General features: G+C 38.6%; 2 protein-coding genes across 6 annotated transcripts in view; both read right to left on the reverse strand.

The window, feature by feature from the left end:
- The window catches only part of LOC307036702 (suppressor of tumorigenicity 14 protein homolog), a 36,169-nt gene extending 29,890 nt beyond the window's left edge, over positions 1 to 6,279 (reverse strand). Inside the window, exon 1 of the mRNA XM_079677238.1 lies at positions 5,976 to 6,279. Coding sequence (XP_079533364.1) covers positions 5,976 to 6,017 — 42 coding nt within the window. The 5' untranslated portion in view covers positions 6,018 to 6,279. The remainder of the gene's footprint in view (positions 1 to 5,975) is intronic.
- Positions 6,280 to 11,704: 5,425 nt separating this feature from the next.
- The window catches only part of kcnd1 (potassium voltage-gated channel, Shal-related subfamily, member 1), a 114,288-nt gene continuing 110,419 nt past the window's right edge, over positions 11,705 to 15,573 (reverse strand). For all 5 annotated transcript variants that reach the window (XM_079676905.1, XM_079676903.1, XM_079676902.1 and 2 more), the window contains one exon: positions 11,705 to 14,978. In XM_079676905.1, the coding sequence (XP_079533031.1) occupies positions 14,771 to 14,978 (208 nt within the window). In that variant the 3' untranslated portion in view covers positions 11,705 to 14,770. The remainder of the gene's footprint in view (positions 14,979 to 15,573) is intronic.

Here is a 15,573-nt window from a genome sequence, read left to right on the forward strand (position 1 = left end):
ACCTGTACTTTCTACTTCTTACATGTTGAACACAAATACCTGTACTTTCTACTTCTTACACTTTGAACACAAATACCTGTACTTTCTACTTCTTACATGTTGAACACAAATACCTGTACTTTCTACTTCTTACACTTTGAACACAAATACCTGTACTTTCTACTTCTTACACGTTGAACACAAATACCTGTACTTTCTACTTCTTACATGTTGAACACAAATACCTGTACTTTCTACTTCTTACATTTTGAACACAAATACCTGTACTTTCTACTTCTTACATTTTGAACAAATACCTGTACTTTCTACTTCTTACATTTTGAACACAAATACCTGTACTTTCTACTTCTTACATTTTGAACAAATACCTGTACTTTCTACTTCTTACATGTTGAACACAAATACCTGTACTTTCTACTTCTCACATGTTGAACTCAAATACCTGTACTTTCTACTTCTTACATGTTGAACACAAATACCTGTACTTTCTACTTCTCACATGTTGAACTCAAATACCTGTACTTTCTACTTCTCACATGTTGAACACAAATACCTGTACTTTCTACTTCTCACATGTTGAACTCAAATACCTGTACTTTCTACTTCTTACATGTTGAACTCAAATACCTGTACTTTCTACTTCTTACATGTTGAACACAAATACCTGTACTTTCTACTTCTTACATGTTGAACACAAATACCTGTACTTTCTACTTCTTACATGTTGAACTCAAATACCTGTACTTTCTACTTCTTACACGTTGAACACAAATACCTGTACTTTCTACTTCTTACATGTTGAACTCAAATACCTGTACTTTCTACTTCTCACATGTTGAACACAAATACCTGTACTTTCTACTTCTTACACTTTGAACACAAATACCTGTACTTTCTACTTCTTACATGTTGAACACAAATACCTGTACTTTCTACTTCTTACACTTTGAACACAAATACCTGTACTTTCTACTTCTTACATGTTGAACACAAATACCTGTACTTTCTACTTCTTACACTTTGAACACAAATACCTGTACTTTCTACTTCTTACATGTTGAACACAAATACCTGTACTTTCTACTTCTTACACGTTGAACACAAATACCTGTACTTTCTACTTCTTACATGTTGAACTCAAATACCTGTACTTTCTACTTCTTACATGTTGAACACAAATACCTGTACTTTCTACTTCTTACATGTTGAACACAAATACCTGTACTTTCTACTTCTTACACGTTGAACACAAATACCTGTACTTTCTACTTCTTACATGTTGAACTCAAATACCTGTACTTTCTACTTCTTACATTTTGAACACAAATACCTGTACTTTCTACTTCTTACATTTTGAACAAATACCTGTACTTTCTACTTCTTACATGTTGAACACAAATACCTGTACTTTCTACTTCTTACATGTTGAACTCAAATACCTGTACTTTCTACTTCTTACACGTTGAACACAAATACCTGTACTTTCTACTTCTTACATGTTGAACACAAATACCTGTACTTTCTACTTCTTACATGTTGAACACAAATACCTGTACTTTCTACTTCTTACATTTTAAACACAAATACCTGTACTTTCTACTTCTTACATGTTGAACACAAATACCTGTACTTTCTACTTCTTACATGTTGAACACAAATACCTGTACTTTCTACTTCTTACATGTTGAACTCAAATACCTGTACTTTCTACTTCTTACATGTTGAACTCAAATACCTGTACTTTCTACTTCTTACATGTTGAACCCAAATACCTGTACTTTCTACTTCTTACATGTTGAACTCAAATACCTGTACTTTCTACTTCTTACATGTTGAACTCAAATACCTGTACTTTCTACTTCTTACATGTTGAACCCAAATACCTGTACTTTCTACTTCTCACATTTCCCAAACAGGCTGGTTCCTTTAGTCTGAATGTGTGTTTGGTGGCGTGATCATTATTATTTAGAGTCATTGCGTGCCTATTGATTTGAACACGATCCGTGTATCCATCATTTCCTGGTCTTCTCTAAAGAAGAGGGACCAATGAAAACGTTGTCATGTTGCCGTTGTTCAGCATGGAAACATTCATTAGCTAACAATGACATTATTGTTCTATTAATATAAAGGGAGGTCAGGTACTCTTTAAAACAGCTGCTAGTTATGGGTACTTTTTACTGAAGTACATTTCAAAGCCTCTTTACTTCTACTTGAGTAAAGAAGTTTAGTCAGTACTTCTACTTTGACCAGAGTATTTTTAAACACGAGTATCTGTACTTCTACTTGAGGAAAGGATGTGTGTACTAAATGTAAATACTAGCCTACTTTTAAATGTTGTTAGCTGTAATTTAGCCCTTCAATATTCTTTAATTTGTCAGGTAGTTACAGATGTGTATCTTCACGGTCAACTTGTATATTTTGTAGTTCTGTTTGTGTTTTCCATTTTGAGATGTTTATATTTTATAATTGTTTATTTTCCACACTTTTTAATTTCCATTTATCTGCAATGCCTCGGCTTACATGTTGGTGTAAAGAGAACATTAACGTAAATATTATCTTAAGTTAAAACGAGGCATTGCACAGAGACGTACAAACTGTCAAACAAACACCATGAAGGGCCAAATGACAGCTAACAAAGTTTAAAAGTAGGATATAATTAAAGAGAGAGGGAGGTTTACTCGTCTCTCTAAATGCTTCTGTGTTATCTGTTGAAACATCAGCTGCTCTTGGTCGTTACATCAGAACACACTGTCATCAGGTAGAGCTTCTCTAGACTAAAAGAGAGTAACAGAGACATCGTTTGTAGAAGGACACGTTCATAAAATGTAAATGTTGTCAAAGCTCAGAGATAAACACATACCGTCTGGATACACAGCAGTAAGGGAGACATGTAGTCTGGCATTGGGCTGTATTTATCATTTAGGCTGCTCTAAGGAGTCAAAAGAACGTCACATGTTAATATTAATAATTTGACTCGAGTACTAAAATGAGAATTTATTGATTCATGACGTGCAGGGAGACAATATATTTTTGGTCCAAAGAATCCATGATAACCTCTGAGCCAGTGGTTTCCAACCTGGGGGGCGCTAGGCCTCAGATGATTTGAGGCAAAATATCAAATTTAGACTTTTTTTTTTTCTTTTTTACATATAATTGTAAAGCAACATGATTGTAACTAAAAGTCTTGTCTCTACATTACAATAATTTCTTTTTTAAATTGATTAATTAATTTTAATAAAAATTCAAGTTAGTATTAAAGGCATAAAAACACAGAAATGTATAATTCTTTCTTTAATAGAAATGTTTCTTCTGCCCGTTAAGTGTCCAAACCGGGCTTTTCTGGATAAGCGCATTTTTAAAACACAGTCATTGTCCAGGCCGGTTTCAGTTGGATTACTTGTCACAGTTGCTCCGATCAGATCGGTCTCCTCCATTTTGTAGATTATTTACGATTTTTGAATCCACATAAACACATCGGCAAAATCCGGCTTACTTTGAGCATGTGTTTTAAACAGTTGAATCCCTTTGTGAATTGTTTCCACTTGCGCCGTCCTTTAATTTCTTCATTCAGCGGGAATCCAAATGAATGAATCCTGAGTCCAATAACCATCAAAGTCACTCCGATGGTGCTCCTTAATTACGCTTTCATCCTCCTTTAACAAAATACTTCACATTCATCCAGTTTTTGACAGTAATTGTAGCATTTTGAGACTTTTAAACTTTAATTACCGCTGTTGCGCCCCCCCCCCCGCCTTTGTGTGTGTGCGTGTGCGTGTGCGTGTGCGTGTGTGTGTGTGTGTGTGTGTGTGTCTTCTCCTGGCTCTAAAGGTTGTTGGTTTGCGTGTGATAGGATTCTTTGGTCACTTCTGAGTCAGCTCAGAGAGAAACATCGCTTTGATTGGATGTTTTACAAAATTCAAATGGTGAAAGACAGAAGCAATCGGACTCAGATCCCGCAGGAAGCCTCCACTGAGAGCAACCCAGACAAACGAAATAGGAGTTGTCAGAAAAAGAGAGTTGGACAATATCTAGAAAGCGTGTCGCTCATAATGTTTAGCTTCTGCTCGCACTTGAGGCTGGTGTCATAAGCGTGTTAGCCTCATGACTCAGTTACAGACTAAGCTATGAGCATATTGTCTAAATCTCTTTGTCTTTAGTGCAGTGAGCCTCAAACCACAGCATCTCAAAGCCCTTTACAGGTTAGTACGCTTTCAAAGAAACAGCCATCGGGAACACAATCACGACATGGATGATGTTTGAAATGAAGAACCAGTGGGTTAGGGTATTTTTTTTTATGTAATGTTGACCCAAAAGTGCCTACAATTAAAAGCATCCCCTATGAAAGTAAGATCCTGTAAAGTTAATATAAAGGGAAACTTGACCAAATAATTATTTAGTATCGCAGAAGAGAACTTCATATCTGTAAATAATGATAGAGTAGGCTATTTCCAAAATATTGACTCTGTATCTAGTAGGCTGTCTAGTCTTTTGTTTGTGTGTGTGTGTGTGTGTGTGTGTGTGTGTGTGTGTGTGTGTGTGTGTGTGTGTGTGTGTGTGTGTGTGTGTGTGTGTGTGTGTGTGTGTGTGTGTGTGTGTGTGTGTGTGTGTGTGTGTGTGTGTGTGTGTGTGTGTGAACCTGTTTATTCTCAGAAAGTGCAGCAGGGTGTTGGCCGGAATGTTTTCTCTGCAGCTGACTGACTTGTTTAATCCTGCGATACACACCCTGTCACCCTGTGTGACGTACAGCTGCACCTCCAAATACACACACACACACACACACACACACTTTTTAATAACTGTTACTGCAGCTCAACACCAGGTTTAACAGACAGAGCTGGAGATGCTAGCAGTTTCCGTCCGTTTACAGTCTTTGTGCTAAGCTAGGCTAACGTCCTAGACCTAGTGCGCATCTTATAAACATTAAAGCTGCAACAATAGGTAAATAGAGAGAAGTATAATTAACAATTTTTACCATCATTAAAGTACTTTTTCATGCTAAAGTGTCTGAAAATATAGTTTTGAGCCTTAAATATGGACTTATTTTAGCTTTGTCTCTGATCTGGACATTTTTCCATCCATCTATTGCTCTAGAAAATAATATTTAATATTTGCTCATCATATATTTGTTAAATATATTTGTATTATTAATCTGTGCGGTAAATATGCCCCTCTGAGATGAAGAGGAGTAGAAGTATTCAGTAGTAGAAAATGGAAATACTCGAGTACTTAGTCACTATCCTCTCCTGTTAAATGGTAGTTTAAATTCAATGAATTACTTAATTAATGGACTAATAGTTTCAGCTGCAGTAGACACTAGAAACAGTGTATTCTGTACTGAAAAACACATCAGATGATTTAAAATGTGTTGTTTTCCTATTTATTTCATCATAATAATCAAAAACAATGACAATAATCGACATAATAAGCAAATAAAAAAGGTAAATATGTTTTTTCAATGTGCTTTATTCAGTAATTTAATGATTGCTTTATGTTGTATGTAGCCTACTTATGTTATGTTTGAGTAGTATCCATTAGAAATTATTATTATAGACCAATACAAACCATACAAAGCCATTAAAACCAGTGCAAACAACAGACACAACATAAGCAAATAGTAATATCTGTACTGTTAACGTGTATAATTGATATTATTAATAGCTTGTAAAGATTTAGATGTTATATCTGAAGCATATTGTGTGTACTGTAATCCAACACCAGTCATGACAGATAGTATGTAAACTATTACTAATGACACAAAACCATTGAAACAAGTGCAGCCTGCTGGGAAACACGTTACAGTCTGTGATAAAACCCACTATGGATTATGTTAAATCACATGAAGATTATTAATACTCTTATGTTTCATATCTACACAGAAACTCTGCTCGGTTTCACTTTTTTATCTCGGGTGAAACCGACTAACCTGTCCGGGCTGTGACGTAACGTACGGGTTAATATTACAGGTAAGAACTCACCTCTCTCGGTTTGAACTTCGGTCCTGAATCCATTAAATCCATGTTGACTAAAAGTGTGTTTGTCCCTCCTTTATATTTTGTTTTTAGTTATATTCCTTCTTCGGCTCCTCTCGTGTTTCCTCACTTCCTTGCTGACAGGTGAGCAACAGGTGCTTCTGTCCTCAGAAACAGGTAGAACAAATGGAGGAAATGTGCCAAAAACAACCGATTGATGGCGTTTTTGAAGTGAGTTTGTATCCCTGGTTCCGGTGCTGGTACCGGGTCGAGTTTCAGAGCCGGATTAAACGCGTCCACATCGGGAGAAAACCCGGTAAAGAAAAGGAGGCAACATGAGAGAGCCAGAGAGGATAAATGAGGAGAAGAGTCACCGCAGGTATAGGAACCACCTAATCTCCCATGATGCATTGCGGGAATGAAAGCCTCACAGCTGTCTGTGTTCTATTGTTGAAGAACAGCAGCAGGAGGAAGCTCTCCTGAATTATTTAAAGCAGATAAACTAACGTGTGAAACATTCTGTAAAAGTCTTTGCATTTAATTTTGTATTTATTTAATTTATTTAAAAGTGTTGGCATTACAATATAATGAGAGTCTCTGGTGGGCAGTAAAGATATTCTATATTAGACACACTTCACTTACTTACGTACTTTAGTTCATTTCCTGCATTTCAAATATGGTAACTAAAATATGTGTTTGACAGTACAAGGCTATTTGAAGATTCAGATCAAGATTAATATCTTACAATATAATCTAAAACTAATTTATCATGTCATTTGCGCAATATTTAATAATCAACTGGATGGTAATTTGCATATGTTCACTCCCAATCTATAATAAAACATCATTGTTTATTTGTCGAATACATTTTGGATTATTTGTATTGGTTTTAAGGACTTCTATGGAGACGAACTAAATAGGAGGATTTCATTTAAGACATTTAACAGCAGTATCTCAAATGTGTGTGTGCAGTACCGAGTAAATGTACTTGTAATCCCCACCTCGACCACTAGATGTCACTGTTACATCAGTTTCTACACTTAATCACAAACATCCAGGTGCCTTTTCTGTCCTGAAGAGGAATACACAGGTGGGAGAAGTACTCAGATCTTGTACTTGAGTAAAAGTAGAAGTACTCCGATCTTGTAGTAAAAGTAGAAGTACTCAGATCTTGTACTTGAGTAAAAGTAGAAGTACTCAGATATTGTACTTGAGTAAGAGTAGAAGTACTCAGATCGTGTAGTAAAAGTAGAAGTACTCAGATCTTGAGTAAAAGTATAAGTACTCAGAACTTGTACTTGAGTAAAAGTAGAAGTACTCAGATCTTGAGTAAAAGTAGAAGTACTCAGATATTGTACTTGAGTCAAAGTAGAAGTACTCAGATCTTATACTTGAGTAAAAGTAGAAGTACTCAGATATTGTACTTGAGTCAAAGTAGAAGTACTCAGATCTTGTACTTGAGTCAAAGTAGAAGTACTCAGATGTTGTACTTGAGTCAAAGTAGAAGTACTCAGATGTTGTACTTGAGTAAAAGTAGAAGTACTCAGATCTTGTACTTGAGTAGAAGTACTCAGATCTTGAACTTGAGTAAAAGTACTCAGATCTTGTACTTGAGTAAAAGTAGAAGTACTCAGATCTTATACTTGAGTAAAAGTAGAAGTACTCAGATCTTGTACTTGAGTCAAAGTAGAAGTACTCAGATGTTGTACTTGAGTCAAAGTAGAAGTACTCAGATGTTGTACTTGAGTAAAAGTAGAAGTACTCAGATCTTGTACTTGAGTAGAAGTACTCAGATCTTGAACTTGAGTAAAAGTACTCAGATCTTGTACTTGAGTAAAAGTAGAAGTACTCAGATCTTATACTTGAGTAAAAGTAGAAGTACTCAGATCTTGTACTTGAGTCAAAGTAGAAGTACTCAGATGTTGTACTTGAGTCAAAGTAGAAGTACTCAGATGTTGTACTTGAGTAAAAGTAGAAGTACTCAGATCTTGTACTTGAGTAGAAGTACTCAGATCTTGAACTTGAGTAAAAGTACTCAGATCTTGTACTTGAGTAAAAGTAGAAGTACTCAGATCTTGTACTTGAGTAAAAAGTACTCAGGTCTTGTACTAGAAGTACCAGAGTGTAGGTACTTACAGTGGATGTACTCCAGGTGGAACTAAAGTCTGATTCAACACTTGATTATATTTCACATGATTCATCCAGATCTGTAAAGTAACTAAAGGTATTAAATACATGTAGTGGAGTAAAAGTAGCATAACATTGAAATACTCAAGTAAAGAACAAGTAAATTGTACTTAAGCACAGTACATGAGTAAATGTACTTAGTTACCTCCCGTAAAAGATACAGTGTGTAAATCAGACAGCTGTCTCAGTGATATCCATGAGTAACAGTCCAGAAAACAAGCAGCCGTGTTTCATATTTCTGTTGTCTTTATTAGTGGAATGGAATATACACCTCTGTGCTTTAATGCTGTTTTCTCCTTCATTCATTCGCTCACCACGCTCTCTGAGACTTCACACCGACATCAGGTCACTGGACACAACATGTTACACACAGAAGCATCTGAAGTGCTGCTTATTACCTCAACAGATCATCAAAGCTCACATTTCATTATGTGTTCACCTCTCTTCGTCTCCTCTGCACGAGACCAATGTGCTTTGTCAGATAAATAAAGTTTGCTAGATTTGAAGAAGAGGGATTCCACTTTACGGATCTGTTGCATAAACACTACTCCAGATGCGGATAAAGTGGAAGAGCTTTTGGAAAGTTAAAAAGCTATTTAACATCCTGTTTCAGCGAAGAACACACATCTGGAGGTTACTAACCCTGGTTCTATGGGTGCTGGACTCCGAAGACAGATCGTAATACCTGGATATTTTGTATTCTTTAAGACAGTGGTTATCAACTTATTTCCTTAAGAGACCTTTTTATTTGTAATTCTTGGGTAAAGGGACGACCCCCGACAAAGTGGAAAGGATATTTCATATTATATTCAATGCTTAACAGTGAAAAACATCCGATAAACTGTACGAGTAACCCGTACATCTTCTGTTTTCTTTTTGGGGTAAATGTTCTTTTATGCATTGTTAATATTTCTCCACATGAACGAAGACACATCCTGAGTTAAAAGCCAAGTGTTGATTAAAAAAACGTTTCATACCCCAGAAAATCAACAAAGTCCTCCCCGTGGAGTGTTTTTGACCCCAGGGAGGCGTGTGGTGCAGTGGGTTGTGTGTTGGGATTCAGGTCACAGGTTCAAACCCCACTGCAGTCAGCATGTCGTTGTGTCCCTGAGACACTTCACTCCAAATGGCTCCTGTGGGGATTGTCCACAGTAATGAGTATGGAAGTTGCTTTGGATGAAAGTGTCTAACATGTAATGTAATCATTATTTCATTACAAATACAATGTTGGAGACATTTCTAGAAAGGGAAAACAGATTTATGTATTAGAAATAATTTGCTTCTTTCCACCCCTGAGATTTACCTGGTGACCTTTGGAGGGGCCCGACCCTTAGGTTGAGAACCTCTGTACTAAACTATCAAACTTTATATTAATAATTGCTACTGATGGAGAGCAATTGCAAAGTGTCTTTATTCATAGAAAAAAAATATCTTAAAAATATGAGATTCTAAATCAATATAATACTTTTAATAAAACGATATTTAAAACTTTTGTTCCTACAAAATGACAGAGAGTATTACTTTGATCCAAAGCAACTTACATACTGAATACTGTGGGCAATCCACACAGGAGCAATGTGGGGTGAAGTGTCTCAGGGACACAACGACATGCTGACTGCAGTGGGGTTTGAACCTGTGACCCCCTGATCCCAACACCAACGCACAACCCACTGCACCACACGCCTCCAATGAAGCAATGTTTGCAAATCCAGGGTCAACCAAAGATACAATTAATGACAAGAAAAGTAATTCCCTTTCAATTCAGCAATTTGGAATACCCACTTTAAACCCCTGGTTCGTGACGTAGAAATTAACAAAAATGTGGAATCTATTCTGCTAAGCCTGCTGTCCGTGTGAAGGATTAGAAACCAGATGCATGCTGTTTGTAAGGAAGACCAAAGGGGCATGAATTCATTTGGCAGTTTCATTGTGGATTGTTTTAATTAGCAATAACAGGGAATGTAGTCAACATCTGATGGTCTGAAATGTATCGATGAAGTCGGGGTTTGTTAATGTTTGAGAGAGTTATGTAACTTCCAGCCTAAATTACAATCTTAAAGGGTTCAAATGAATAAATGTTCTCTCTGTTTACGATCAATCACAAACACATTTGAGCAATTCTTAGCAGACTCTGATTGAACGCTCCTGTGAAAGCTTGTGAGCGGACCGTGAGGTGGGATAAAGAAACCAATTAGTAAATATTCAAACAAATTAGAACATTTTATGGTGCTAATTATTTCAGAAACTACTCGTATTTATTACTATAATAAACGATGTGAAGTCCAGCTGAGAGCCATAGCTACAGACACAAGTTCAAACATAAAGACACGACTGTGTAAGACGTATTTTATAAATAAAAAACAGAGAATAAAAAGTTAAATAAATGAGCGTCCAGCGAACAGACGTCTGCTCGGCCTCCTCTCAGTCGCCTCTAACTGCAGGAGAAAACAGATAAAATACCTACAACGGTATCCATGCATATTTGTGACTGCTCATCATACACACACACACACACACACACACACACACACACACACACACACACACACACACACACACACACACACACACACACACACACACACACACACACACACACACACACACACACACACACACACACACACACACACACACACACACACACACACACACACACTTTGCATTCTGGCGAGGAACATGCCTGAATGATTTGTATTTTTAAAATTCATTTATATAATCTGTTTTTATTTCTCGTGGTGCAAACACTCGTCTTGAAAAGATTCGCGGGGGGACGGGGGGGGACGGGGAGGATGAGGAAAACAAACCAATGAGAGGAGAGGAAGCGACATCATGCAAAATAACAGATGATGAGATCGTGTTGTGTCTTCTACCTTCTCTCTGATCAGTAGTGCTACTTCTACCGTACTCATGCACAGAACGCCGTCAGGACCACCGCGGCTTCTTCCTAACTGTTTTTTGTCTTTTTCTTTTTTTTGGTTTGAGGACTTTGATTGGAAGATGCAGGTGAAAGTTTATGATACAAAATATGTTACAGTATGTACGTCTTCTTTTCTGCCGTCGCTCACTCGCTTCTGAACGGTCGAGGGAAAAAAACGCTTCACTGAAATACTCGCAGCTGGAGTTTGGCCGAGGGCGTGCATTCGGACAAAAAGGTTGTGTCGTTTTTTTAAACATGACTCTTTAAAGTAGAGACACTACATACTGATATACACCTGAACATCAGCAGGAGAGGACTCTTTAAAGTAGAGACACTACATACTGATATACACCTGAACATCAGCAGGAGAGAACTCTTTAAAGTAGAGACACTACATACTGATATACACCTGAACATCAGCAGGAGAGGACTCTTTAAAGTAGAGACACTACATACGGATATAGACCTGAACATCAGCAGGAGAGGACTCTTTAAAGTAGAGATACTACATACTGATATACACTTGAACATCAGCAGGAGAGGACTCTTTAAAGTAGAGACACTACATACTGATATACACCTGAACATCAGCAGGAGAGGACTCTTTAAAGTAGAGACACTACAGACTGATAAACACCTGAACATCAGCAGGAGAGGACTCTTTAAAGTAGAGATACTACATACTGATATACACTTGAACATCAGCAGGAGAGGACTCTTTAAAGTAGAGATACTACATACTGATATACACTTGAACATCAGCAGGAGAGGACTCTTTAAAGTAGAGATACTACATACTGATATACACTTGAACATCAGCAGGAGAGGACTCTTTAAAGTAGAGATACTACATACTGATATACACCTGAACATCAGCAGGAGAGGACTCTTTAAAGTAGAGACACTACATACTGATATACACCTGAACATCAGCAGGAGAGGACTCTTTAAAGTAGAGACACTACAGACTGATAAACACCTGAACATCAGCAGGAGAGGACTCTTTAAAGTAGAGATACTACATACTGATATACACCTGAACATCAGCAGGAGAGGACTCTTTAAAGTAGAGACACTACAGACTGATAAACACCTGAACATCAGCAGGAGAGGACTCTTTAAAGTAGAGACACTACATACTGATATACACCTGAACATCAGCAGGAGAGGACTCTTTAAAGTAGTTTTACTTAATACTAAACCCATGTCTCCTCTCTGGCGTTCAGCCCCAGCAAGCTATCTTGGTTTTAATTGATTTTTACTGTCACGTTTATTGTATGTATTTTCGTTTGGTCTATCTTTACCCGTGTACAATGATGTCTCTATTCTTTTATTGATTGCTGATTGTCTCATTTTAAAACTGGAAAGCACTTTGTTCGACTGAGGTTGTTTTAAATGTGCTATATCGATAAAATTGACTTGATGTTTTCTGTGCACGAGATATAACCTGCTTCAACTAATGACCTACATTTGATTGATTTTGCTAACTTATAACTTAACCTCTAAGGCTATACCTCACCTCTAGTGAGGGGCCCAGAAATACAGATGTTTTTCTGTATGTGGCCATCAGTGAATAAAGTTTGGACTCTCCTGCATTAGAGCGAAGCTGAAAATAAAAGTGTGTTCATGTCTTAAAACCGCTGAGTCATATATTGCACCTCAAACATCAAAAATCTCGAGTTACGGTTTCTCTACTTCCTCTACAGAGAAAAGGACGGTAAAAGAAACTCAGCCTGCTGCCTGACCTACTGGACATCCATCCCATAATTATTCTCCGTAGCCGTCTGACGCTCTATTTGACACAATTTGACAGTAATTATAAAATATTTGACGAACAGAAATATTGTTTTCTGGCATCACTTTAAAATTTTACGGGTGAAATCTGCATTTTGGTATGAGGGCGCACGCCTAAAGCAACGCTCCTGTCTTTGCACACTTCACATGCGTAGGTCTCCATATTAAGGGGTTACTTTCCACTGCTGGCGCTCAAGATGGAGCATCCATTATAAATAAATAAGTGACTTTGAAGTCAATTTCTGCAGATGGTTCTTCACCACCTTCATGATTAAGTTCAAAACAACCCTTTTTACCCAGAATGCACGTCACCGGCTGACTTCGCTGAGGATATGTCGGCGTTTTGTTTCCTCTCCCGCTGCATTAATGTATTGCAGAGAACTCGTCCCGTTCTCTCTGAAGAGATCGAACAACAAGAGGATGTCTACGTTGCTTCACTTTACGTTCCCTGCAATAATTACTGTCGTTTCTTTTATAACACACACATTATTATTATTGGTATTACTATGTTCATTTGTCGATGCTATTTTTCCTGCTTGTTGTAATGTTGCATATTTTGAAAAAGTAAAAGGCTTCCCCGGTCTGGACGTCAGTGAGAAGCTACAGCCAGACCAGACGAGTCCATCTCAGACCAGATGAATCCAGCCCAGAATCTTAAGTCCCTTTTTAGAAAAACCCAGTCCAGCGCTGCTCAGCTTTTGCTCGATTCAGCTTCGTAGAGTTCAGACCAGCTCGGCGTAGGGATGTGAAAAGGCTCGGCAGACATCAGTTTGATATTCATGCGTTTTTAGCAGCGTCTGGTTCCACACATTTTCAAGTTTCTTCCCCCGTCGTCCAACTGGATTCTGATCAAAGTTTCATTACCTCTCCTTAAAATGTGACCTGAAGGGGCTTCAGCTGCTGAACCAGAGCCAGTGAAGAGACCATCCATTACTCCTGAACTCCATTGTAGATATGGGGGTTTATCTCCACCTCCATCCTGTACATTTCAAGCTTAAGAGGTCCAACTGAGCATTGTTGTCATTGCACTCAGGCTCAAAGGTCTTTCGAAACCATCCTGCTTGGAATAAAGCCAAAGCACCGATCTGTACGTGTCTTTTCTTTCCTTTCACGGATTTCCCCGCAACCCAAAAAGTAGTTGTAGCTAAAGGAGCCGCTGAGGGTTGTTGGGTTGTCTACAGATCGTCTTTTTCCAATCACAGGTGAGTCCGACAGTCCTTCAGATTTGTTTCCGGGAACAACACGTCAACTTGTCTTCCTTTGGGTCATTTCGTTCCCCATTTGTAAAGCGTTACGTCCAGTGGCACTCAGAATCGACCCAACGGCACATGTTTTGGGACGCTAAATGTTTTCTTTGGGAGTCTTGGCATCTTTTCTGTTGTTTGAACCCCGGCGAGATTTGTGCAACGAGATTCAAAGGGTCCAGACTGTGCAGGGGAGGGGGGGGGGGGGGGGTGTGACGGGGCATCCAGGATCCAGAACAAAACCTTATTGGTTCATCCCTTAATTTGATTCCCTGTATTTTCTGCCAATTTCTCTCAAACGTATCTCCATTAATCCACAAAAAGGAAGTGAGAGCAAGCCAAAGTATCCGAGTTTGTGATGGGGCAAAAAACATAAGGGAGGGATCCAGAAAAAACATTATTGGTCGTTTTACAGATTCCTTTAACTTGATTTCCTAGCTCCAGTTTTGTGTATTTTCTTGTATTCTCAAGCTTATCTCCATTAATCCACAAAAAAAGGGAAATGGAAGTGAGAGAAAACCCAAAGTATCTGTATTTCGCCCCAAAATCTCCGCCTCAGTGCCCTGCGTTCAGGATCAGGGGTTCAGATGGAGGTTATTAGGGAATAGGAGGTAGGGAAGAGTGGGTTACTAAGGGAGGAGGAAGAAGGTCGGAGGTTATAAGGAGGAGATCTTGACGGAGTCCTGGATGTAGGCCGTGGCCCGGGTGTTTCTCAGGATGCCCAGCATGGGGGCGGGCGAGGGGGGGAGGCTCTCGTCGGGGGAGTTGGCGGGGGGGGTGGGGATGCTGATGATGGCGGCCGTGAAGTCCGGATCCCCGCAGTTCAGCTTCATGTCGCACATCTGGGCGTTCAGACTGGAGCGGCTGAGGAGAGGGAGAGGAACACAACATATATGGTTTTATTGTATATATGTAGATCAATTTGGAGTTCATGGGAATGTTTCACACTGGTTTTATTAAAAATGGTATAATAGAGTGGTGCAGGAACGAGTCCTAAAACCAGGAAGTGAGTCAGCATTTCTCCACTTCCTGTTCCCTCGTCTCAGAGCCAATGGGATGTCTCCATAGGATTTAGGAAAACAGCTGGAAATAAGGTCTGTGGTTGAGACACATTGAAGAGACGGATCATGTTTTGTTCTACGACATTAAATCATCAGCAGTGACCCCACTGGTGATTTCTGAAGAGTTGACGTGTCTGAAAAACGATGGTTGTTACCAAGTGGCTGAATAGGACTACAGAAGTCGTGGAGGACGTTGTACGTCATTACGCCGAACACGTAAACACTCCTCTAAGTTAGTTTCTGTTCTGCTTGAAAGCAAGTCCCTGCCTCCTGCAGACTGTTCAAACAAACGCTTCAACTTGAAACATTTAGAATCTGTGTGTTTGAATATGGATCTGAAGTTGGCGTGACGTTGAAGTCGTGCTGCTGGACTCGCCTGTAGTGCCTTTATTGCATAA

Source organism: Notothenia rossii (assembly GCF_949606895.1).
Source record: "Notothenia rossii genome assembly, chromosome: 4".
Classification (NCBI taxonomy): domain Eukaryota; kingdom Metazoa; phylum Chordata; class Actinopteri; order Perciformes; family Nototheniidae; genus Notothenia; species Notothenia rossii.